Source organism: Triturus cristatus, chromosome 3_2 (genome assembly GCF_964204655.1).
Source record: "Triturus cristatus chromosome 3_2, aTriCri1.1, whole genome shotgun sequence".
Classification (NCBI taxonomy): domain Eukaryota; kingdom Metazoa; phylum Chordata; class Amphibia; order Caudata; family Salamandridae; genus Triturus; species Triturus cristatus.
The window spans coordinates 231,114,240-231,141,516 of record NC_140584.1 but is presented as its reverse complement, the minus strand read 5'-3'; the positions used below and the strand labels follow the sequence as shown (position 1 = coordinate 231,141,516).

At 41.8% G+C, this 27,277-nt stretch overlaps 1 protein-coding gene across 1 annotated transcript in view; it reads left to right on the top strand.

Annotated features, from left to right (window-relative positions):
- The window catches only part of LRP1B (LDL receptor related protein 1B), a 3,634,433-nt gene that overhangs the window by 1,473,977 nt on the left and 2,133,179 nt on the right, over positions 1-27,277 (top strand). The window contains exon 12 of the mRNA XM_085647014.1: positions 23,975-24,155. Within this exon, the coding sequence (XP_085503140.1) occupies positions 23,975-24,155 (181 nt within the window). The remainder of the gene's footprint in view (positions 1-23,974; positions 24,156-27,277) is intronic.

Here is a 27,277-nt window from a genome sequence, read left to right as displayed (position 1 = left end):
AGAGTTTGACTTCGTCAATTTTGTTTCTTTTGATACACCATTTTTGATTAATCTTATAAGGACAATTGCACACCATCACGCTTGTTTTCGAAAAATGTATTTCCATGCCATTCTTTTTGGTGTAAGCCCCAAGAGTGTTAAGCAGCCTTTGAAGTACTATTCGAGTATTACTGAACAGCACCAGGTTGTCTGCATAGAGGATGTGTGGCATTTGTTGTCCTTCAACGGTCGGAGCATGAGCCTTCTGTTCGTCTAGCTCAGTGGAGAGGTCTGCCAAAAATAAATTAAAGAGAAAGGGGGTTAGGACACAGCCTTGTTTTACGCCAAGAGTTGTTTGCACCTTCCTTGACACTCACAAGCCATCTCCAATTTTAATCTTGACACAGGTGTTCGAATATACCAGCCTAATTGCTTGTAGGATGTTCGGTGGGATGCCCCATATTTTATCCCGGGGGACACCGTCAAAACCTGCTGCTTTGAAGTCTACAAAGCACAGAAAAAGGGGTGTCCTAGTTGCTTTTGCTCTGTTCCTGATTGGTTAAAGTAAAAGCCCAGCAGAGATATGCTGGAGTCATGGCTGATCGGAAAATGAAACGTTCTTGAACAGTCAAGCACAAGCTAAAACCCTTGCAGAGAAAAATGGGGCCATACATTAGAAGCATCTTTTATATGTGGAGCCAAAGCATGCCTTTGACTGTTTACTGTTTATGCTCTCATCTCTGTTTAATAATACACTATAAAGAGCCACATCAGTAGAGAAAATACAATGTACAGGTTTACAAGGACCACAGCAACATGGCTCCCATACTAAGGAAATAGGAGCAAAAAGTATGGAGGGTCCATTTCCTTTGGCTTACAACTAGAGTCATTTTGGAATAGGCAGATAAGCGCGATTTTATTTCACAATGGCAAAGCTAGATTTCTGTGACACCAATAACACAGAATGACTTGTAATCTATTGTTACAGAATAACTTTAATTTAAAATATACAAATAAGTTTCAAGTTTGGCACTTATATGGAGGTAGGTGCATTAGAAAAAATGTGGGTAAGAAAAAAGGAGAGGCAAAGAAAAATTAAAATTGTAAAGGCCATGTATTTTCCTGTTCCTTCTAAACATAGGATCTATATGAAAACACTATTCAGACCAAATGTATTCCAAAATAATATAATGATATAATGTAAAATCCTGTAATTGTCTTTCAAAATATTCTTATTTTTAGATTTTAAAATCGGGCAAAGTGACAAAGACAATGGGCAACTCTACCAATAACAACTTTTAACCTATTTGAACAAGGTAGACCATGTCATAAATGATTAGTCACCAGCAGGTCAGCTCACATTTTTATAGAGAAGGCTGTCAGTTGCGGAGCCCCAGTACTGGAGACATGAAGGATCACCTTTGTTATAAATAAACGGCATGCACTTTCACATGTTATTGAATCTTTGTGATTAGGCTACAGTAAAACACTTTGGAAGAAAGTTACACATTACTGCTGTTAATAGTGCATGTTTCACTCAATATGGCAGATATTTGTTTTTAGTTGATTTGTGGGTTTATAGACCAACTAATCTCCTTTCAACTCAGGAAGCTTATTCATGTTTTTCATGAAAAAATCTAAAGATGGTGCATCAAACTCCAGAAGAGGATCAACAGTTTGAGGTTGTGAAATAGCTGAAGAGTTCAGTACAATTGTTAAATCATTGTAGCACAACGAATCATAAATGATACACTGACTTTATCGGTCACATTATAATAATAATAATAATAATAATAATACAGAATTTTATTGAGCGCGAACAGCTACCTCACACGGAGGTGTCCCGGCGCTAGACACAGGCAGAGAATACATAACTGGAATTCAAGTCATTAGCAAGGTTGAGTAAAGAGCCAAGTCTTCAACAAATCTTTAAAACGGGGTTCAGAAGGAGCCTGCTGAAGCTCAGGGGATAGTGAATTCCATAACATCGTTACATTTGCCGAGAACGTTCTGCCTCCCAGACGGGCCTTTTTTATTCGAGGCACTGCTAGCTGGGTCCGGCAGTTGGAACGAAGAGAACGGGACTGTGTGTATCTTGGCAACCGATCTTTCAGATATATTGGACACGTGCCATACAAGGATCTAAAGGCTAACGTAAGAGCCTTAAATTTGATCCTGTTGGCTACTGGTAACCAATGAAGTGATCGAAGATGCGGAGAGATAGAATGCTTGAATGGAATATGCATTAACAGCCTCGCAGCCGCATTCTGGACCAGTTGCAAGCGTTGAATAAGGTATTTAGGCAGACCCAGGTACAAGCCATTCGCGTAATCCAATCTAGATGTCACTGTCGCATGGATTACCGTTTTCCTGCAGTTCACCGGGAGAAGTCGCAGGATTTTGCGAAGATTCCTGAGTTTACCTAGACAGCTTCCCATCAGCTGTTGTGTGTGCGAGACAAACGACAGATTGTTGTCCCAGCGCACTCCCAGGTTTTTTGCCGATAGGCTAGGGGAGGGGGCCGGACCCATTGCCCTCGGCCACCAGAGCTCAGAGGGGGGCGGGGTACCTTTACCAAAAAAGAGCACCTCCGTTTTGTCTGCATTAAGTTTTAACTTATTAGTATTCATCCAGCGCGCAACATCCTGAAGACAGCCTTTAAAACTAGACATGGCCGCCGCTGACACCTCTGCATAGGGAAACACCAGCTGGGTGTCATCGGCATAAGATACTGCCTTGACCCCCCAGTTAGCAATAAGCGTGAAGAGTGGGGCCAGATAGACATTAAATAGTAATGGGCTAAGCGCCGAGCCCTGAGGTACACCACAGCATAAAGGCTTAGGTGTTGAAGAAACAGTCCCCAGGGCCACCTTCTGGGTTCTCTGGGACAGGTACGACTGTATCCAGTCCAGCGCTTGATCCTGTAAGCCCACTTCTGCCAATCGCATCATCAGCCTTGCATGGTCGACAGTATCAAACGCTGCCGAAAGATCCAGGAGCACCAGCAAAGCTGAGTCTCCCGAATCTAACGACCATCTTATTGACTCTGCCACCTCGATCAGAGCTGTCTCGGTGCTAAAGCCAGGTCTAAAGCCTGACTGTGTCTCATGCAGAATCTTGTTGTCCTCAATATATTTACTGAGCTGCCGCTGGATAACTTTCTCAAGCATTTTGCCCGGGGCAGCCAGCAAAGAGATAGGACGAAGGTTGCTGAGGTCCGCAGGATCCCCATTGGGTTTTTTCTTTAGAGGGAGGAGGGTCGCATGTTTCCATATATCCGGGAAGACCCCGGAGGAGATGGACGTGTTCCAAATGAGCTGTAAGGATGGGGCCACAAAGTCCGCCATTATGCTCCACAATTTGGGGGGTCAGGGGTCATCCGGCGAACCAGACTTACAGCGGCTTAGTTCCTTCCTGACTGTGGACAGAGTTATTGGTTGGAAAAAAGCCAGCGGTCCGCTTGTCAACTCTTTGACCGTCTGATCCGATTTCACCGTTGTTTCCTCGAGGCCAAATGAATCATAGACACGTTTAATTTTATGGTCAAAATAGTCCGAGATTGTATTACAAAAGGTGATTGAAGGCGGTATCTCCCTTTCAATGCATCTGGGTTTAAAAAAGGACTGAACCACCTTAAAAACTTCTTTACTGGAGTGCTCTGCCTGTTGAATAGCACCTGCGCAAAAAACAGTTTTTTTGCCTTTCTGACAGCCTTCTGAAATTTATGGGAGGCCACCTTGTATTGTGTTCTTTCCAAGGCCCCATAGTTTACTCTCCACAGCCTCTCTAACCGTTTACATTTTGCCTTCTCAGTTCTGAGGTCCTGTGAGAACCATGGAGCAGAGGGAGAGTCCCTCTTGGACATAGCGCGTTTAGCTGGAGCAATGGATGATAACATGCTCCCAATCCAGTGATGAAACCGCAGAGCGTCAGTGTTGGCATTCAGGGTTAAAGTAGGTTTGTTCTGAGCCAGCACTGGGCCCATAACGGCAGGGACTAGTTTCCTCCATTGTCTTCGCATAAAAACTCGCTTACTTGGCTCTGGTCTGTCAGCCGCCAAATTTATTATGAAAGGCAGAAGCAGGTGATCTGACCAAAGTAAAGGCAGAGTCCCCTCCATCCTCACCTTTTCAATATTGGAGAGGATGAGATCGAGTGTATGACCCGCTCTATGTGTGGGACCCTCATTGATTAATCTCAGCTTGGCCGCATCTAGAGTGGCTCTTAATATCTCTGCTTGGGCGCAGTCCGTTCTATCCATATGGATATTGAAGTCCCCCACTACAAGAAAATAAGGATGGAGGAGGGAGCTCTGCACTATCACGTACAACAGAGCTATAAGACTAGAATCATTCCCACCAGGGGGGCGGTAATTACTAGCCCTGCTAAGGAGAGCTGAGCACCCACCTGAATGCAGAAGTGTAATCCTTCCAGACCCGCGATCAGAGTGGGGGCAGAGGATGTTAATGTGAACTGCTCTTTAAATATAGCAGCTACTCCTCCCCCTCTTTTTCCACCCTCTCGATTAGCGAGACACATGGTATAGCCCAGGGGTACTGCCAAGGCTATTGCAGTCATATTGTCATCGCTCAGCCAGGTTTCAGTCAAAAATAGGGCATCCCACTCATGATCCTCCAATAGCAGCCAGATATCGTCGGCATGCTTTGAGAGGGATCTGCAATTCAACAACCCAACTCTTAGACTACTATTACCGAGCGGTCTTGACTTATAGAGCCCCTTCACCTCTCCATTGCCCCGCCCACCCCACGAAACCCCACACGTCTCACATGTGTGCTCGAGGAGAATGGCACTAGGGTCAAGCCTGTGAGTGCAACCCGCTACCTCTATGTTAAGCCTCCACAGTTCATCTCGCGACCACACTGTCCTCTCCTTGTATGTGCCACTACAAGCAGCATGCCTGGCCCCGGCCGCGGTCTGGTCGCGGACGGGCGCAGACGGGCTTGCCTTTGGCGCGCCTTCGGGGCGCCGCCGGCGCGCCCGCTGCGCGCGTCCGCTGCGCGTTAGCCAGGGCATCTGTTTTAAGCGTATGGCAGGTCCAACAACTAGAGCAACAACTCCCGAGCACCGGAAGTAGCAGTCTCCCTCCACATCAATCGGGACTGCACCCGCGGTGGAATGGGGAGGAGCTACCGGTCACGGCAGGTACTCGTGTGAAAAAGACAGTTTCCAAATATATTTGTGCAAATAGCAATGTTAAAAGTACATTTATGTGCAAGTAGCGCTATAAGGAAACGGCGATTTTTAAAAACAGGAGGTGGAACATTGATATTAAAAATACGGGCTTCAGACAAGCAATTAGAGCAGGAAACTTAAAACATTGGCTCAACATCAAGAATTAGCTAGCAGGACTTGGCAGTATTGTCTCTCTGCGCGCGTCCGCTGCGCGTTAGCCAGGGCATCTGTTTTAAGCGCATGGCAGGTCCAACAACTAGAGCCACAACTCCCGAGCACCGGAAGTAGCAGTCTCCCTCCACATCAATCGGGACTGCACCCGCGGTGGAACGGGGAGGAGCTACCGGTCACGGCAGGTACTCGTGTGAAAAAGACAGTTTCCAAATATATTTGTGCAAATAGCAATGTTAAAAGTACATTTATGTGCAAGTAGCGCTATAAGGAAACGGCGATTTTTAAAAACAGGAGGTGGAACATTGATATTAAAAATACGGGCTTCAGACAAGCAATTAGAGCAGGAAACTTAAAACATTGGCTCAACATCAAGAATTAGCTAGCAGGACTTGGCAGTATTGTCTCTCTGCGCGCGTCCGCTGCACGTTAGCCAGGGCATCTGTTTTAAGCGTATGGCAGGTCCAACAACTAGAGCAACAACTCCCGAGCACCGGAAGTAGCAGTCTCCCTCCACATCAATCGGGACTGCACCCGCGGTGGAACGGGGAGGAGCTACCGGTCACGGTAGGTACTCGTGTGAAAAAGACAGTTTCCAAATATATTTGTGCAAATAGCAATGTTAAAAGTACATTTATGTGCAAGTAGCGCTATAAGGAAACGGCGATTTTTAAAAACAGGAGGTGGAACATTGATATTAAAAATACGGGCTTCAGACAAGCAATTAGAGCAGGAAACTTAAAACATTGGCTCAACATCAAGAATTAGCTAGCAGGACTTGGCAGTATTGTCTCTCTGCGCGCGTCCGCTGCGCGTTAGCCAGGGCATCTGTTTTAAGCGTATGGCAGGTCCAACAACTAGAGCAACAACTCCCGAGCACCGGAAGTAGCAGTCTCCCTCCACATCAATCGGGACTGCACCCGCGGTGGAACGGGGAGGAGCTACCGGTCACGGCAGGTACTCGTGTGAAAAAGACAGTTTCCAAATATATTTTGCAAATAGCAATGTTAAAAGTACATTTATGTGCAAGTAGCGCTATAAGGAAACGGCGATTTTTAAAAACAGGAGGTGGAACATTGATATTAAAAATACGGGCTTCAGACAAGCAATTAGAGCAGGAAACTTAAAACATTGGCTCAACATCAAGAATTAGCTAGCAGGACTTGGCAGTATTGTCTCTCTGCGCGCGTCCGCTGCGCGTTAGCCAGGGCATCTGGTTTAAGCGTATGGCAGGTCCAACAACTAGAGCAACAACTCCCGAGCACCGGAAGTAGCAGTCTCCCTCCACATCAATCGGGCCTGCACCCGCGGTGGAACGGGGAGGAGCTACCGGTCACGGCAGGTACTCGTGTGAAAAAGACAGTTTCCAAATATATTTGTGCAAATAGCAATGTTAAAAGTACATTTATGTGCAAGTAGCGCTATAAGGAAACGGCGATTTTTAAAAACAGGAGGTGGAACATTGATATTAAAAATACGGGCTTCAGACAAGCAATTAGAGCAGGAAACTTAAAACATTGGCTCAACATCAAGAATTAGCTAGCAGGACTTGGCAGTATTGTCTCTCTGCGCGCGTCCATTGTTACAGTACCATGGTAAAAATATTGTATTACTAATACAAATTGCATCGAACAAATGGAGGGTCTGATTCACAAAAGCAATATTATCTAAGGTGAGAGCACTGGTAGGAAATTGTGGACCGGGAGTGGACTAGATTTGCAGACTTCACCCATGGTAAATAACTTTTTTGGGAATGCACCTCCCCCTCACCACCACCATGGAACAATATTCCTTAATTAAGTGTTTAAATATCTTGCATTGTCATATTTGTGATGAAACAAAGCTGCAGAGATACCTAAATTGGAAGTATGATATTGGTACTTAGGGTTTGTGAATGATGTTGATTAGCTCCAAATTTAACACATATGTGCTATACCGTAGAAGAAATACATCCAGATCAATGGTTTGTGAGATAAAGGCCCAGATTTACCTTGATTGCGCATTTGGGTTGTGTCACTTTTGTGACTCAGGTTTTAATTGATGTGGCTCAATGCTGTGTTTTCCCCTTGCACACCTCAGAATATTTTATGTCTGCACTTACAAGTTAATGAATCTTCCCCTAAATGTTTATTCTTACCCAACTCAAGCATTGTATTGATCTCAGGAGGGAAAACTCTGAGTAGACCCACTGGGATTTAAAACCATGACCCTGACAAACACATGCTTCAGGAGTGGGCACATTCACCCACTGAGCCACCAGAGGCAACGTTCACTGGCCTGTAAACAGCCATAACAGACATACATCAAATATTCATACTTTGGGTTGTTGTTTTTTAAAATAACTATTTTTATTAGTTTTCAATTAATAGTGTGTCCAACAATCAGGCATAGTAATAACTAGGGGTGGGCAGAATTTGTGAAGTCGAGCTACGCAAAGCTCCGTGAAATGGTAAAAAATCTCCACGAGCACGCAGAAATTCTGCGAACACGTGGAATTGCTTGTTCGCGATGCTTTTTTCATGATCGTGAACACTGTTTGTGTGCTCGGGGGGAAATATCTAGCGAACACGCATTTTGAGAACGCGAACAAGCAAAAAATTCCGCGAAGCCGCAGAACGCAGAATTTTGGGCAATTCCGCATTCTCTGCAGAACGCGAAATTACCCAAATTCCGCAAGCGGAACGGAATTTACCGCCCAGGCTTAGTAATAATGACTCAGTGGCACACATTCATACATAAGTCACCATCACATGTTAAGAAAAAGGAAACAATCATGAAAACAATATTATGTAGTGGTACAGTTGTTTTGCTTCACTTTCTCAACATCCATAATATTGATACAGTTCACAGAATACAGTGACGTGTCTGTCCCCCTTTGTCCACTCCCTCTTGCCTCCAAAGCTGTGTTGAGTAGTTTCCAGAGGTGTATGCACATGTCTCCCGCTAGTTGGCTTGCTGCCCCTTTGTTGGCGCCCCCCACCCTTTTCCCCAGGTCCTACTATGGACTGTGATACTTTGGGTTGGAACAACAGGGCAATCTTGCCACCCCTATTTTTATAGAAAACATGGCTTGTACTATAGGTCAGGTTAACTCCCAAATTAGGTGGCCAGTCCACAGGAATTATACAATTTTCCAGCGCTTTTAGCATAATTATGGATTTTCCATATTTGCCACATAATCCATCAGCTGCATCATATTATGCAGACATCAGGAAAAAAAACGTTTCTAGCTCAACCGGATCTAAAGCTACTGAAACCATGTCAACCATGTTGAAGTGTAGTGGAAGGCGCAATGCACAAAGTGACTGGTCACCTTTCAGTTGCTTATTATGGTATGTGGATATTAAGCTTGTGATACCTTAGACCAGACAGTGTTAACATAGGATCAAATGACACATTTATGACCTAATACCAACACAATTGCTTACGTATTAGGTTACATATTTTGCCTTTTCTTGCTTCATAATTTTTTCCACCCTGCTGCACAATTTGGTCCACCCGCGTCACATAATTCTAGTGACTCTGCTTATGACATATGTGGAGGATGCAGTCCTTTTCAGAGATTAATCCTCCTTCCTGGGGCAAGCTGTTTACAATCTTGTGGAGGAGTGCTCCAGATTTAACACACTCACAAACAATTATCTGTTTGTGAGCAACCATAAACTTCTTCATGACTCATATCCTGATAAAGAACATTTGGAGATTTAGTTCAGTCAATGACAGGAATAAAACACTTTTCGGATTCAGAAGGGGCAGGACACACAACAATGATTGGTGGTGTGAAGGAGGAGGATCACATTTTCCCTGCAGAGAAATAAAATAAAGCAAGTTGAAAGAACTTGGATTATTAATTGGCATTGATGAAAGTCCATTTAAAATACTACGACCACAAACTTGTTAAAAAAAACACAGTTTCAGTCATTTAAACCTAGGCTCCACCCTAGGTAGTTATAACACAGAGCAGACAGATTTCAATTAGGAAAAGGTATAAAGTATTTAGAAGTAGCAAAACAATAAGAAAGTCTAAACACAAAACATTAAAATTCCCACAATAATTCAGAGAATGAATAAAATGAACAAAACAACAAACATCTAGAATGTAGATATGAATTTTAAAATATTTAAGTCAAAAAGTGACAAGCAAAATGCCAATCACTTATCACTGTAAGTGGTTGACTTGGACATAGCTGTATTTTAAGGGTGACCACAATGGAGTGAGAGTTGGATACTCCAAGCGGGATCACCCCAGTCTAAGATTTTATATTGTGACTTAGGGTCTGATTACATTCTTGGCTGACACGGTTTTCTTTTTTTTTGTAGTTTTATATAGTGCTAACTCTATCCGAAGGTATCAGATCGCTTCACATGAGCACCAGTTGCATTACAGATGGACACATTCATTTTTTTTCAAGGCACAGGGAGATTTTGTGACTTGCCCAGAGTGACAGAATGTTTGAGCCTCCAGTCAGGCTCAAACCTGGTTTCCCAGATTCAAGGTAGCTGCTCCAACTGTTAAGCCACAAATGTGATGGATATCCTGTCTGCCAAATTACAATTTCATTATATACTATGGAATTTGTAATACTGCGGACAGGCCACCGGTCACATGGAGTATCTCATCCACTCGTCGACCGGGCGGAAAAGCAGCGGACGGTCTTCCCATCCGCCGTGGTACCCCGCCATCATATTATGGCGGGGGAAATGGGAGGCGGCGGGGGATGATGTCAGGCGGATTGCCACCACCCGACATCGTAATAGACCCCTTAGTCTCTGAAATGGAAGTCAAAATACTCAAGTGGGGCAAGGTTGCTGACTGTATCTGCCAAAGTCCTCCAAAAGCTAGATAACAACCCAATAAGCTTCCACATAAGCAATGGGGTTTGAAGGGAAAGCTGACAAAGTTGTCATGTCAGATGAACACTACACCTTGTCAAGATGTATGTAGTCAGCGTTTTTTGTGAAGTTCAAATCCTCTGTGGGAGGGCGGCAAGACTTAAGCTGTATCTGATTAAGTTACTTTGAAATTGTAGACCTTTACCACATGGTCCCTAAGAGGGTCTGGGGTCTTGAAAGACCAACATTTCAAGGTTCTAGAGCAACTTCTCTTGATCACTTCTAAGTCTCCCAAGACTTCAAAGAGAGTACTTATGGGTCAGGACTCACACCATCAAAGGCTACCAGCATGGTCCAGTATGGTTCCAATTAGTACTGGCCAGTGGGTACTTCAGGAAAAGATGTCATGCAGCTTGTTGTGCCCCTGTATCCACGCAGAAGGTACAACTGACACTTTACTTCTCTGTACAAGTCTCAAACAGCAGGTCCAGTGGTATTCTGTTCTTTTTTATACTCCAGCGAGTATTCTGAGGATCTGTGGCTGATATGCCACTAGAATTCACTAATCAGCGGGTGGGAATGACTCATGTACACTCCCTAATCAATAAAAGAAAGGTTTACAGGGAAAAATGTTCCCACTTTCTCTGCATATTTCTGTTTACCTTACTGCAAACTCTCCCAGTTCACTATTCTGAGGCAAACCCAACATGGCAGAATCTTCCTGCCCTTTGAGGGAGCTTGTGTGTCTACCAGAGGTGTGTTTAGTTAAATGATTAGTCTCCTCCTCTTCCGTTACACAAAACTGGCTTTGGGAACAGATCCCTCTCCTATTTGGCTGGTGCAATCAGATTGCTGATAGAATAAAAAGCTCCACTTCCCCAGTTCTTCTTTATACTTACCTATGAATGGGCAAGCATCATTCTGGTCCCTTTTAGGTTAATGAAGTTACTGGAACTTCACCCTTAGTCCTTCCTTAGCTGATATCTGTCACACACTTCACACTCAGATCTTCCTGTAAAAAGGATTAAGCCATTGCTCTTGCTGTGGGAGCAGTTTCACAACTTATTAAGGGGATGTACTGGCAGGTCCATTTGCCAGCAGGCTAAAGATGAGTAGCCTACTGTAGGCAGGTAAACTTTATCTTTCGGAATGTCACTTTCCTAAGTAGTTAGTAAAAATCCAACTTCACAGATGAAGTAGATTTTCAATAAATATTTGAAATAAATATTGCTTTAATTGCCTCAGTAGCTATGCAAAGTTAGCAAGCTTAATATTTTATTTGAACTCATGTCTCATATAGGGGCTACTGCTCTAAAAATGATAATAGTTTTTGTGAATGGTCACCGTAGGAACAAGCCCACCTTACATTTTTGCCTGTACCACTATAAATTCTAGGCACAGTATCTTGTGAGCTACAAGAACTACTTAGGTGCCACTCATTGAATATTTAAAAAAAGGGGTGTTTTTTTCTCTGATTAGTTTGACAGGTTCACTTGAAGTTTCAAAAGGTACAGGGATCAGGCTACACAGGCAGGGCTGAGCCATGTTTTCTTTGTTTCTCTAGTGCATGACACTATAAGTACTGCTGTCCACAGGTGACCCTTCAATTGGTGGATTTTCCTCCATCATATACTTTAGCCTTACTGTACAGTTAAATAATTCAAATAGGTATTAGGCAATTTTACCATTCTTTAAGAGTCAAAGTACATGCACTGGGGCCTGGACAGCAGTGCCCCTATGTGCATAATTTAGAAACCAGTAAATTTAGTCAGCATAATAGAGGGTGACCACACAAAAAGATGCATTTGATTCCACATTTGCACTGGGATTTACACATCAGCAAACATACTTCTGCATTTTAACCTATTCAAAATTAGAATTTACAAAAGAAGTTCAGTGTTACACTTTGGAAAATTGGAGCAGTCACATCATAGCCTATGAATATTACTGGAAACATTAGTATATTCTCTCTCAAAATTTTAAACTACTCCAATCATAGTGGGCAATCTACAGAAGTAGATTAAAGATTTTCTGTGATCCAGCCCGTTGTATAATCTTGAGAATTCACTCCAGGCCCTCAAGACACTGAAGCAAGGGGGAGGAAGAAGAAGTGGTAGTGTGTGCTGAGAGAGCTGTTTCTTTGTGGTCAGCATTGTCCATCCCACATTCAGTTTTCATACAAGTTTTATTTGCGATTATCTAATGACAACCATAATGATATATACAAGCAGGTGATTGTAGTAATCATTCAGTTCATACTTATCACAAAGTTCTTAATCTGTAATGGAAATACAATTCAGAGACTGTTTGTGAACACTTCAACTCTTTACAAAGAATAACCACAAGTTTTGCCCAAAATACATGAGGTAACTAGACATAATTAACACAGTCCTTAAATACTCATACAATACTACCACCAGCTATGGACTTGGTAAAGGGATCAGGTGAAAACACTAAAAACTTTAAGCAGGGACACTTTCAGTGAGTTAGGCTAGAAGTGCCACACTGCACGGCTGGAGGGCTGGGAGTGGATCCTCTAGGCTGCTGCAACGGGAGGAGTGGCGACCAAGAACCACACCCCTTAAGAGGGCATCCTCACTATTGGCCTCTAAAGCATCTTATGTACTATCTGAACATATATCTTTTTTTATTAAAACCAAAAACAAACCACATTGTTAATAATTTGGTGGCAGATTGCAAAAAAGACATTAATTTGAAAGTATAAAACAGAGACCTAGAAAAACATGAAGCTATGAAAATAGAGAGTATGAGTTGTTGGATTTAAGCAACAGATTCAAAGATAAGAGTAAAAGGAACAAGCAATCGGGCAGGGGTTCGACAGGTGATGACGAGGGAAAATTAAATAAATAATGAATTTTCCCTCGTCATCAGCTGTCGAGTACCCCTCTACCCCAACCCTCTGCCCTTACCTGCACGGGCCGCTCCTGATTTTAAATATAATTCAAACTAGTGTAGCACTGTGGCCTGTGCTCATCCAGGATACAGAAAGCAGAGGTATCCATGTATCAGCCTATTTTTATATTCTAGGGCCTTCAATATTTAGAATGCCTCCTTCAAAATGGGAACCATTTTGACAGTGCTCTACTGTTTTGACATTGTATGTATGGTAAGCACTTTGCGGTACCATGCTTTTCTCCAGCCACATTTCTCCAGCTTCGAAAATACAGCTTGACTGTGAGAAAAATTAGAAATGTTGTAGAGTTTCTAAATGTAATAACTTATCATCAGCAACCCGACGAATGTCGGCTCTGACAATCTCCCTGTTTTCAGCAAATGCACTCCATCCAGTTAACCATCTGTTAACAAGGCCAACCTCCGAAAACAAAACATTGGTCCAGAGACTTCAAAAAACCCAACATAACATAGCTAACTTCCTCGAGCAACAATCTCCTTACACCACCCTCAAACACAACACATGTGAATGACCTCACCAATCACTACATCCATTCCATGTCATACATTTTGATACAATTTCTCAGAAGAAGCTTAAAAGAATTCTCAGTAAGCACTCTTATCCTTGGTTCAGCAGAAACCTTTTTGAGGTAAGGCAGAAACTAAGCTTGCCAAGAGAGCATGGAGAATCTCACCTTCCACAACACATCTTCAGCACCTAAGGTCAATAAGAAGCTGCTATAACAAGCTCATACATAATGCTGAAGCACCCTACTTTAGGACACAAGTGGACAACACAAAACACAAACCCAAAAAGCTTTTCAAAATCATCAAGCAGCACGCTAGCGGCAGATCTAACCAACACCTTAAAGATAATTTGACACACCCAAGTGGTGAGGTCTTCTCCCCTCATTTCATTAAAAAAAACCTATGAAGATTGAATCAGATCTACTATTAGCCACTTAGGCAGGCCCAACCCAGTCTCCTCATTAAGCCTCCCAAGATGCGATCCCCTCTCTCTGATTTGACTACTAAAATGAATGCAACATAGACTAACTTCATACTTCTTGATGAAGCAGAGCTACTTAGAACATTAATATTAATTAATCCCTCAAACCACTTCAAAGATCCTCTACCTGTCAAACTCATCAAAGAGCTTAGATCTTCCATACTCCCACTTTGGTCTAGGATTGTCAGTGCATCTCTCTCCCAGGGTATGATTCCTGATTGTAAAGATAGGGTAAGTTAACCCAATTCCAAAAATGCTAAATGTTAACTTGTCTGACCACAACAATTCCCATCCTATTATTAACAACATGACACTAGCAAAACTGCTTGAGAAATGTGTACACTTAGAACTCTGCAACCATATCAAGCAGTTACAGCTCTTTGACCCTTGCCAATCTGGCTTCAGAACAGGCCATAGCACTGAAAGGGCTCTGACACACATTGTAGATGACGCCTTCAGACAACTTGATCAGACTGAACCCTGCCTACTTATACTCCTTGATCTCTCCTCCGTGGTTGGTACGGTCAAACATGACAACATGATTGACCTTTTGAAGAAAAGGATGGGTTTATCTGCTCCAGTCTCAAGTTGGATATCCTCGTTCCTTCATGAGAAATCTGAATGAATCAGAGTCAATCAAACCCTGTCTGACATTTCTCCGTTTTTGACTGGAGTACCTCAAGAATCCACACACTCAACCACGCTATTGAATTTGTTCATGGAACTGTTGAACTAAATTCTTACACATTCAAATATACAGTACCATATGTACACGGATGACATAAATTTATATTTAAAAATTTCCTCACCTGACAATATCAAAACTCTTAACTGCAACCTACTGAAAACCCACCAATGGTTAACCAGCAATTACCTTATGCTTAACATAACACAGATTTCTCCTGATTGCCCCCTACAGTCTATCTACTTTCACAGATGAATGGTTCAAACAGCTTACAGCACTCAACTGCACCACACATGTTATGGATTCTATTAGATTGTTAGGCATTTCACGGGAATAATACCTGAATATGCAAGATCACATCAGTGCAAGTACCAGAGGAGCCAATTTCCATTTGAACACTCTAAGGAAAATTAAACTCTTCTTACCCCTAGTTGCCATTCAGTTAACAGTCCAAACCCTAGTCATCTCCCACCTAGACTACGAGAGTGCCTCTCTTGCATGCCTACACAAAACCAGGCTGCAAACGTGCCCACATCACACCTGACCTGAAACATCTCAAATGGCTGTCATTTAAAGCTAGAACTCAGTTTAATATAGCCTACATGACCCATAAGGCTCTTCATCACAACACTCCCGCCTACCTGATGACTAAAAACCTTGAGCTGTCGGTTGGGAGTCTCTCCTTAAAATTCTAACTATCTATTGTTGAAGCTGCAGATGCTCAACAAAAAGAAATCTTATAATCGCTCTTCTTCCAGTCTTGCCCGCAGAATGTGGAGGTCAGTTCCCTCTGAAACTAGATCTAATCCTTCAACTACCTCCTTCAAAAAAGAATTTAAAAAGCTGTGGCTGGATAGAAGCCTTCACCATTAGTTAGTGGTTAGTTTCATGAGTACGGATTATACTATGTTCGACATTCCTCCCTATATTACTTTCTGTATCCTGTGTATTCTGGGTTGTTTGTTCCCTTTGTATATATTTAGTCTCTTACCTGTTTCATTTTTGCTTTTACAGCTTCTTTTTAGCTGCTTTTTGTATAAAATATTGCTATTGTATTTTTATTTGTTTCTTGCCTGTTATTTCTGTGTTTAACTTATTTTGCCATTTGTACAGCACTCTTATACCTGGACGGGTCATGTTCGCCCTATATAAACTCCTTAAATAAATACATAAATAAAGGTAATTCACATTTGTTTCCCCTGGAGAAGAGAGTTTGTGTTGCTCCACTGCACTATGGGTGATAAAAACAGCCCCAAGGCCAACACAGTTACTTTTAGAGCACTGTAGAGGACCAGGCAGTGTATTTACCTTAATGATAATTGCATTGGAAGTGACAGTGCTCTTGAAAGAAACTTCCCCAGCGTTGAAGCCTCTATGCAGCACCTGCTTGCAGGGTCCTCTTGGCACTCTAGCATACAGGATCCATGCACAGGTTCCCATGCTGGAAATTTGCCCATCCCTGCTAATTGTATTTAAAGAGCTAGCACAGGGAATATCATCCTGAAAAAGAATGCTGACAAAGTGAATGTAAACATGGGCACCCTTGGGACTTGATTTGTTCTAATAAAAAGTATATGTTAAAATATTTATTACCACACGTAACATACATTAAAAAGTCCCTAATAGGTAATAGCAGTTAATTTCCATAACAATAAATATTTTATGATGGGCTTTTAGAAACAGTATATTTAAGGATCTTCATGTTGATTTCTCATCTGAGAAAAACTAGCACTTTAGGAAAAATGAGTACTTGAAGCTGTTACGAAAGTTAAAACTAAGCAATGGTTTTATGGATTACATTAAAGGTTTATAAAAAGTTTTATAAATGAGAACGTCAGTGCCAAAGAGCAGCCAAAAACGTTATTTATTTAGGAAATTGCACAGAAGGATGGCACTGACTATTGGCATGTGCAGGTAAAATTGAAAAGGCAAAATGTATCACTTCTGTTGTAGTTCTTTTTCCTAAGAACGCGGAATAGAGGCACACTTGTAAGGCCTATAAAGAGGGTTGTCTTCTGGATAGAACGCAGCAGTGAACTGTATCTACCAGAAGCAGAACAAAATAAGGTAATCGTACGTAGCCTGTTTAGCTTTTTTTATAGTTTGTCAGAAATAGTTCCATAACAATGGTGCAGAGATTTAAGAACATGACAGGGAGGGCTAATAGAAAAATCACTGTCAAAGAGGGTTAAGAATAAACATCGAATATTATTCACTTGTATCTCTTTTTACATGCAAAGAAATCTGCACAGCATGTCTGAGGAGAGTACAGAACAATTGTCCAATGGGTGGTAAATCCACACCATAGCATACCAGGCATAGGGAAGGAACGTGATAATTGGAACAATATAATGTAGATGTCATAGTAGAGGTCTAGAAGTAGAAGACATCATGCTGTGAATGGAGTAGTACTATGGGGATTTTTAAAATTCTCAAAGCAGGAGTATAACTTACAGGTTCAAGATGAGAAACATCTAGAGAGGCCATCAGACAAAATGCCTGACATAGAGATGTGCAAAATGTTATTCCATGAGCATATTCTCTCAGAGATTCCAGTTATTGGCACAGCCATAGCCCACAGTTTCAACTTCCTCATACCTTCACACTTATATAGTTTTTTTAACCAAGTGTTAGACGGTGACAATATCTGTCCAGCACTTCTTAAGAAAGAGCATACCTTTCTTTGCTTTTCCTCATCACCGGTGTCAGTCCCAGTTTCTAAACAAAAGTCTAATTTCCTTGGAAAGCCACAGCCTTTGTTTTGCTCGAAATACCTGAAGTTCATGCAACTTTTTACACTTTTTGCTTGACCTGGAGATGCTGAACATGGTTGTCAGAGTAAGTAGGAAGGGTGGGGTCCTGAGTTAAAAACCTGTGTTGGAGCATAAATTGTTTTGGTGGACATGCAGTGAAATGATAGACCACAAATTGTTCTAATAACATGGGAAAAATTAAAAAAGAGAATGTTATTATGGGCTGGAACCTATTTGTGGGAAGTTGTCAAAGGTAAGGCTGGCTCAGAAAATGCATTTGTTAATCAATGTGAATGTACTGTGAAGTACCCTTGTTGAGTTGTGAACAAAAAGGTAATCAATAATGTGAGTGACTTGAAGTGTAAAATGTGAATGTTTAATTGGTCAATGAAGATAATTGCTACTGTTGATGTGATGTGTGCAGTTACATTTGCATGTTGTAATCCAAGGTACTGGTTGAATGTTTTAGGGTTTCAGGGTTGTCAAGCGTTAGTGGAAGATGTTTTTGTGGTGCACTTCTGTGAGGGATCTGAGCTCTTTGTCTTGAAGTACATTGTAATTGTGAGGAGGATGATTTGTTTTCTTGTTACCCTGAATAGGTTATAACAGAATCCAAAAGGAGGGGATAGTATCTCCAAGTCGGTTGTGTTGAGGGTAAAGAGGAAGGAGCAGAGGATGGACAGTTTGGGATTTCCAGTGGAATGAGAGTCCCACAGGGAACTGATGATAAAAAGGGATCCATCAGTTATCTAGAAGATCTAGCTAAACAAAGTGCCTTTACCTGGAGGCAAGTGTAGGAAGGACAATGGTATGTGATGATTGTAGTATGCTGTAATTTGTAGTATGCTGTACTTTGTAGTATGCTGTACTTAAGTTAATTTCCTGATGTAAGTGGAACACTACACTCTCATAGTTCCACATGTCATGGTAACAATCCTTATCTAGAATGTTAGTATTCAAATTAGAGCTGTTGAGTCTTACATGCATAGCTGGGTGTGTGGGCTGAGGTGTATATGGACCTTCTCAATAAATCCTTCTGGAATTAACTACATTTTCTCTGGACTAATCTTTACAATGGATCCCATCCTCGTTGCCTCAGCCTACACACCCAGCTATGCATGTAAGACTCAACAACTGTAATTTGAATACTAACATTCTAGATAAGGATTGTTACCATGACATGTGGAACTATGAGAGTGCACTGTTCCACTTACATCAGGAAATGAACTAAAGTACAGCAACTACAAAGTACAGCATACTACAAAGTACAGCATACTACAATGATCCACTTTGGTATTCACAAATTTCCTCTTTTGAGTGTGATCATAGAGCACACATGGTTTTGGTGTGCATTGGCCAAATAGATGGAGAATTTGTTGAGTGTGATACCACACATCACACTCACACATGTGGAGTCATATTGCTCCTGATTGAAGGAGTTACAGAGGTTGTCATTGTGAGATAAACTACGAATCAGGTCATTACCAGGCTTACATGGAGTTGTGATATGTAGACTAGGTGGAAGAACGGGCACTAGTTTGAAAGTGGTTGCTATTCTGGCATGGTTATTAGCAGAATGGTACTCAAATGTAATTAGTCAATAGAGGTGTAGGTGAATGTGTCTACTAAGTGTTGCAACATGGAATATTATGGGGTATGGCAGGGAGGCATTACAGTGCAATATTCTCACAATACACAGAGTTGATCCCTGGATTCAACAACAATAATCCTTAGCTCAGTCCTTGAAGTGTGGCAAAGAGTAGCCAGGCATTACTGGATTAACATGTGTAAAGTATTTTACAGTACCTTTATCGTGCATAGGTATTTGAGACAGCTCGAAAGACATCCAACTCATTTATAACAAATTTATAAGAATTGAGTGTATTTGTATATAAATATAGACATCAAAACAAACTTTGTATCACACATACAACCTTTGTAGTTGATTTTTAAAGTGTTTAAAAATAAATTCAGTAAAATTGTCCCAACTGGTTGCATTGAAGTCAATGGGGGAAAACAGGTGACAATTGGTCACTTGCAAGGTGAGTTCTCTTCTCTTGTGAGTAAGATCATGCGGGTCCCTAGATCAACTTGCAACAGTAATTACTTCGTTAACATGACCAGGGAGTCCAGGTGCAGACGTGACTTGGATGTTCTTCGCATTGGATGGGAACCGCAGGAGCTAACAAACTTGCAGCACTTGACAAAACCACACTTGGAGATGGTGTTGCACTCTACCGTCTAAAAGTAGAAGCTTTTGAGGTCCCAGGACCCAGGATCAACAGCTGGATTTCTTCTACCTTGCTAGGCAACTCCGGGTGTTGAGGTAGCTGGCAGCTGTCAATCAACAGGGCAGGTCACGCCAAAGATGCTTTACACTTGACAACACCACCTTCAGGATGCAGGGACACATCAGTGGGGTTGTTCCTGATGTCGGTCACTGTTGCTGTGAGTTGCTCTTGGGCTGGTGAAGTCCCTTTAGGGCTTGATTACCGGGATTGTGACCAACAAGCCTTAGCTGTGACAAAAGTAGTCCATGGGTATCTTGGCGGCTGGTGGGTGACAGGAGTGGAATAGCGATTTGATACTTGGTGAGAGCTTCGCTACCACCCCAGGCTTTGCAGGACCCCACTTCTATTTGGACTCACTCATGACAGGCCCAGCAGGTCACAATTTTGTCAAGCAGCATTTCATTGTTCCTGCTGCTTGAAGGGACTTGTCCCACAATTCCAGGGAAGTCCAACGTCCTGTTGTTGGTAACTGCATCTTCATTGTGCCTCTTCTCATATTCAAATTCAGAACTGAAGTTCTGCTGTCAGGAAAGCCCCTTAAATTCTAGTTCAGGGTGTGTTAAGGGTGTGAGTGACAGTGGCCAATGGGCTAAAGGCCCCTACGGCTAACCCGCTCCTGTAGGGACAACATCCTGTGGGTGTACATCTCTGAACTACCCAAAATGCTCTATTTTAGGGTCTCCCAAAATGGCAGAACCCTAAACATGTGGCTAGCCTTTTGGAGGTGTAAGCCTCCTGCATACCTAATTCTCCTGCATTCCTGCAAGTTTATCTTCCTCAGGGGTGGGAAGGTCTTTGTCCTTGATTAGGGGACAAGTACATTACATCTCAATGGCGGTGAAAGCCTTTGGGCTCACCCACTTGATTACTTGAAATACTAGCCATTCCTGCGAGGGGCGAGGTGTGACCTCCTTCCTGCCCAGGACTTTGTCTCTGTCCTGGGGAAGCGCAAACACATCCCACCAGGAAAGCAGACTCTTGTCTTGGCGACAAACAGCTTGGGGAAGCCCGCCAAGACACTAAAGCACTAAAGCGTAGGTGGGCATCAACTCAGGGTTACACCTACATGTTTGCCAGCTTACCCTTGACAGGAGAATCATGTTGGGATGAAAAAGCATGGCGTGGAGGCCAAACACGACACAATTCGGTGGTACCATAATGGAGCTAGCTATCTCAAGTTGGCTCAGTAGTCAGGCCATGTTATCGTTACAGGGTTGCTGTAGGGATATATATTTCTCAACATAAAAATACCACACCTTTAATATAATTCACCCTGCCTCCTGGGCTCTAGAAGGCCTACCTTAGGGGTGACTTACTTCCATTAATGCAGTAATAGTGGCACTGCAGCACATGGTTTGTGCGGTGTCTCTCTCAAGCAGACAGGCTGCTTTTGCAGGATGCCATGGCAGAACTGCGAACACACTTTTACATGGGTCACACTGGGTGGCACAATACAGTACTGCAGCCCTGGTGACCCATTTACCACCCATGCCCTGGGTACCACTGGTACCGTATAATAGGGACTTATAAGAGGACAATGTACCTTACCAATTGGGTGTACCATTTCACATCACCTTTTGGGCACAGTGCACTGGCACCAGGGCCTGGTTAGCATGTTCCAGTGCACTATCAGAGTCAAACACCAGCATCTAGCAGTTCTAAGGGTGGCATTGCCTTGATGCAAAAAAGTTGGTTGCTATACAGCAATAATATATGGGATAAAGTACACTCAGCCATAGCTTAGAAAGGGTATTACAGTTCTCTGAGATGTTGTATGAGCATAATGAAGAATGTGGCCAAAAGGTTATATGGAATTTCGAATTGCAATATCCTTCACATGTAGGACAGGGAGTACTTTGTTTCTTATAATACATACTTGCACCGCCACCTTTCCACAACCCACTCAAATCCCTGGCGCGTAGCTGTTTCATATGAAAGAGCAAGCATGTTTACAAACATGAAAACTAAATATAGAATTTCTAGTGCAACATTAAATACATCAAAAAAGTTGTAAGATATGTTGTTGCAGTAAAATATTAGAATCAGTTAAAAAGTGCAGTAGCTCAGAGCATGTAGAAACATGCAGCAACATTCAAACTTTTCAATAATTACCTAAAGAGTGCAAAAAATAAACATGGTGCCATAAATATCTCCTCTCTGCTTATCACTGCAACTAGAAAACCAGAGCAGAAAAAATAAAGAAATTGTTTAAAGTAACTATGCTCAGTGACTTACGTGCCTTTTTCCTTGATGCTAGAACTGGCAGCATGCACATATGTAAAAGTTATTTCAGTTTAAAATACATGGGATTTTGCAATCCCCATTTGAAAACCTGTCTCTAATTTCTTTATAATAGGTGATGCGTAACGCACACAGTTACCCATTAAAAAAAGATGACGTAGCCACTCAATTGTGTTAAGCGGTCAATACAAAGACAGTCTCGATTTTCAACTGAAGCTTAGCTGAAAACGGCCTTATGAACTGAACATGGGTCTTTTAAATAACTCTAGACTCACAGAAGACAATAAAGTTTCCCCGAGATGGGAGACGAGAAAACTAGTAATCCCCTACCAATAATCTAGCTGCATGATAATGATTTTCCACTCGCTGCTTCAGAAGGGGCTTTTTAATTTGGAGTATTTGCAATTTTTATTGAGAAAGCATAATTCTGCATACAAGCATTCCATACATAATTTCTGCTTTCTTTATTCTTGCATTGATCTCATAATTTTTCTCACGCCAATCAATTTGTCCAGATTTATGAGATTGTTATGCAGTGCACCTTAGCAAGTCACCTTGCTGCTCTGTACTGCATGTCAGGGAAAGGGAAGGGATGCACCATATTTAAAAGAGTACGGTGCATTCATTATTTTTCGCCTACTCTGGCACCAATGCAGGCACCCTTGCACCATGGTACAAAGTCTGCCTGCATTGTAAGGTGACTTGTTTTTATGCAGAAAGGAGCACCTTCCTATGGAAAAAACAATCCCCTTTGGCATTTTCCTCTTTCTATGGGTGTAAAGAAAAAGCAACAAAGAGAATTAAAACTTTTTTCTCCTTGTTACACCTCACTTGCATAAGTGTCGGTTTTTGGCGCATTCCCAGGTCCACCACTTCTGGTAAATCTGGTAATGCATCAAAATCCATTGATGTTGCGTGTAAAAACCAATACAACACCCATTGAACACCTCCATGATGCAGACTGAGGCAACACAGTAATTTGTGCTGCATTGCTTTACTCGAGATGGCCCTGTGTGGCTTCATAAATCTCATTTTTGAGTTGCATCGCACTTGCACCGCGTTGTGTGGTGCAAGAGCGACACAATGAAGCTCGTTAATTTGCCCCTTGTTTCACACCAAAAATATCTCGTGAAACGATGCGCCTGTGTCGTGCTGCTGCAGATAGTGCACTACTAATGTACAGCTCAAGACGTTTAAAACTCCATGGACAATACAATGGAGCTGGTATCTCGCAAGCCTTTTTTACTCAAGAGCATACCTTGCGCATGATTTTCACGCAGGTGACCGCCCACGCACACCATGATTATCATGATATTTACCCGTACTACTACCACATCTGGAAGAAAATGCACACAGGAAGACAGTTCATTCATTAAAACGTGAATTCCGATCTTTTCTCTTTCCAACCTATTATATATAGAATATATAGTATATATGTGGTGTCAAACTTGAGACAATCTTGAATACATTGCTTTCCTTTCTATATTTGTTTTTCTGTTTCAACTCTTGTTTCCTTTTAACTCATTGCACATTGTATTTTTCCCTATCAGGGTTGTCTGCGTGCTGTTTTTATTATTGTTGTACAAATTCAAATACGCTTTATTCTATCACTAGTCTAGTATCATAAAATCAGTGTGCAGAAAACATACAACGACGTTTAAAATTGTACAGTGGTTCACATCAAGTTAAAACATGATTAAACTAGATTTTTGAGTTGCTAAATTTATAAGAGGTTATGTGATAAAAGAAGGATACTAGTTATTGCTGTACATTTTTCTTCCATAGAAATAAAAGACAGCGTCGTATCAAATTTTTATCGAATTGAATTAGATGTTATTCGTGCGCTGCTCAAACGGTATGAAAATGTAAAGTGAATAATCAGCAATGTTTCTTCTTAACTTTACAGATATTGACAATGTGGAAGGAATAGCAGTTGACTGGATCGGAAATAATATTTACTGGACCAATGACGGCCACCGAAAAACTATTAATGTCGCCAAGCTGGAGAAAGCCTCTCAAAGTCGAAAAACATTGTTAGAAGGAGAAATGTCACATCCGAGGGGAATAGTTGTTGATCCAATTAACGGGTATGGCGATGCACTGGCCGCACTGTACTTTTGTTCATTAAAGCCCACCATGATATTTGAGGGAAGCAAACCACAATATTTTCCTGCAAATGCCATTCATAATAATGAATACTCCAAATGTCTGCTGTTGCAGTGCTGATAATGAGCAATTACATTCAGCTTCATCTATTGAATTCTTTTTTTCTTAACTGGTTTGAGTAAAATGATCTTTAATTGCTAAAAAATCCATTTAAGGCAATTTGGAATGTTCATTTGTTTTAATAAATGTACCATGGCAATATGTAAAGTGGGCCAATTGGAATAGCTAATGGAACACAGACGATTTCAGAAAATTGCTCAGTGGTGGACGATAAATTGAATCGTTCATTCACAAATGCAAAATATTATGAAGTCAATTTCTGTCTGTGTTTGGGAGTTTACAGACTTTTAGTCTTTGAATTTAGAAAGTAAAAACAGTTCCTCATGTTAACGAAAATCACTGGGTTTTCAATAAGGTAGACATTCCCTTTACAAATGTTGCCAAATCACTAGTGTACACTTTTGCATATATAAAGCCATGTACTCAAGCCAGCAACTGAACTGAAATTCACAGGGAAAATGCACCACTTAGGCCCTAATTATTAGTCAGGCAAAGTGAAATTACCATATGGAACTCTGCATTGCCTGATCATGAGTGGGATGGTGTACCTGCTCCCGATTTTCCCAGCGGGCCTTACTTTGCAGTTATTCCACCCAGTAAAGTTTCATGAGAATTTAGCTGCAACACCTCTTTTCTCTGATAGTGGTCGTATTAAATGCTCCGCCCTGCCAGACTTTAACTGCCCCTTTTCTCTGCTGCTTCCCTGATTCCCTCCCTCCGCCTGCATCCATGCTGAGGCCTCCATATACATTTACCACCTGCTCAGAGCAGGTTTTTAAATGTACGCATTAAACCCCAAATTGGGAATTCTGTATGATTTTACGACTAGTAAAACTAGTCCCACTTGGAAATTCCCAAATAAATGGGGTTCAGTTTATTATTGCACAGCAGTGGCACAGTGCTACCCCATAAAACATGCAGGCCCTTAATGTGTGCCTAGGGAGCAGGATTACCTTTACTCGAGGGGGTGGTAATAATGATAGATCCACTGTGACCATATAGCAAAGAAAATTGCATAAAGAAGTAATGCTTAAAATAATACTCACATATTCTGCCACTACATGAAATTCTATTGCATGTAAGGTATAAGATATGATATATAGTTATCATGGTAAGAATCATATATCAAAGTGCATGTCCAACATTCCTGTCATTCCTGTAGCTAAACATCTCTACCAATATGACAATGCTGCAGGAACTGTGGCCATCTTTGAAACAGTTACACCTATCTAAACGCCTGGTGCAACTGTACATATTTCTTTTGACCATGGGAGTGACGTCGTTTTTCTCTACTTTCCTGTATCTTACCACATTATTTAACCTGCACCCTGCCCCAATCATGAAACAAGCATCTGAGTTAGAGCTATTGGCATTGCAAAAGCAAATGGTTTTTACTTTTATGTTTTGGAGTGGAGTGGATGTATGTAGTGTGTAGGGGAATGGCATGCAGTGAATTTATGTGCATAGAAATTGTGTGGTATTTAGCGTATAGTTATTATGTGGAGTGGGATTGTTTGCTATGGGAGTAATTATGTGGTATTGTATTTTGTGTTGTAAATTGCTATGTAGTGGAGTTTAATTATGTGTTGAGCTGTTGAATTTTCTGATGTGATGTGGAATTGTGCGGTGTGGATTGTATGTATGTGTTGTGTTATGTAATTGTGTTGTTCATTTGTATTATGTGGTTTGTTGTTGAATTATATGTTGACCTGATTTGTGTGGCGTGGAACTGTGTGGCATTGAGTGGAATTATGCTGATTGGAATTATGTGCAAAAAAACAATTGATGGACATAATGCTGAACAATGTCAAACATTCAGCCCAGTAAACCGAGCATTTTGCAAATCAGTCTTTATCCGGATCCCACTCGGGGTGACAAATGTGAAAAGAACAGTTGATGGGCATAATGCAGAACAATGTCAGACATTCACCCCATTAAACCCAGCCATATGCAAATGAGTCTTGACCCTACTCCCTATGGGAACAGTCCAGCCTGAACTGCCAGGCCAGGTCCTCCATGGACCATAAACAAGCATCCTGGGACCTGTTTGGGGGTATTCTCCCTCATCAGCCAGGCTAGCTTGACTCCAACGGCAAGGAGAACACGGAACCCAGGTCTGGGCATACCTGTCCGACTCTGAGGGACAAATGCAAAAAGGATACTGGATTCAAGCTAACCTGACTGATGAGTAGTGTTATCCCGAAACCAGTTCCAGGATACTTATTTCCAGTCCAGAGAAGACCTGGCTTGGCAGTTTAGGCTGGATGGTTCCAGTCCGTCAGAGCAGACGGTGACACCAGCTTTGACACATTACTTCAAAATAATCACAGAATCGACAATCAGATGAACAGTTTCAAAAAGTAAATATACAGAAAAACCAGGCTAACGTTTGAAATGCAAAACCAAAAGTTGTGCACATTACCTTACAGGAGGCATCCATCAGATAGACAATATGTCCCAGAGCTACAACTCCCATGATGCCTGTGCAGACTGGGGACTACAACTCCCATGACTCTGTTCTCACATTAACCTGTCCAGTGCATCCCAAAGCAAGGCAAGTTCAACATAGAATGCATCATCAACCAGACCAGCTGGAATCTCCCAGGATCCACAGCGGTACTCTTGTCAGTGATGTCACACTTTTGGCGCTGCATCTATCAGTGAAACGTATAATTAGTAATGTGTGCAGGGACAGAGCCACACACAGTTAGGGTGTACTGACTTGTAAGGTTTAATAATCATTTCACACAGAGTCATGGTCCTAAAGCATTGCGGTCTGATTAAGGGAAATGCTACATTTGTGCTTGGAGGGCAGGGGGAGGGTTCATAGCATGAAGCGGAAAAGGTAAGCAAAAAAATAAGCAGCGACGGGCCAAAAGCAACAATTCCCAAAAAAGAGTTCTTCAAAAAAGCAGATAAAGAACTAAAACGTAAGGAGACTGTACTTGGCTGGTGCTCCTCTGCCTTGAACGAAGTGAGGTAT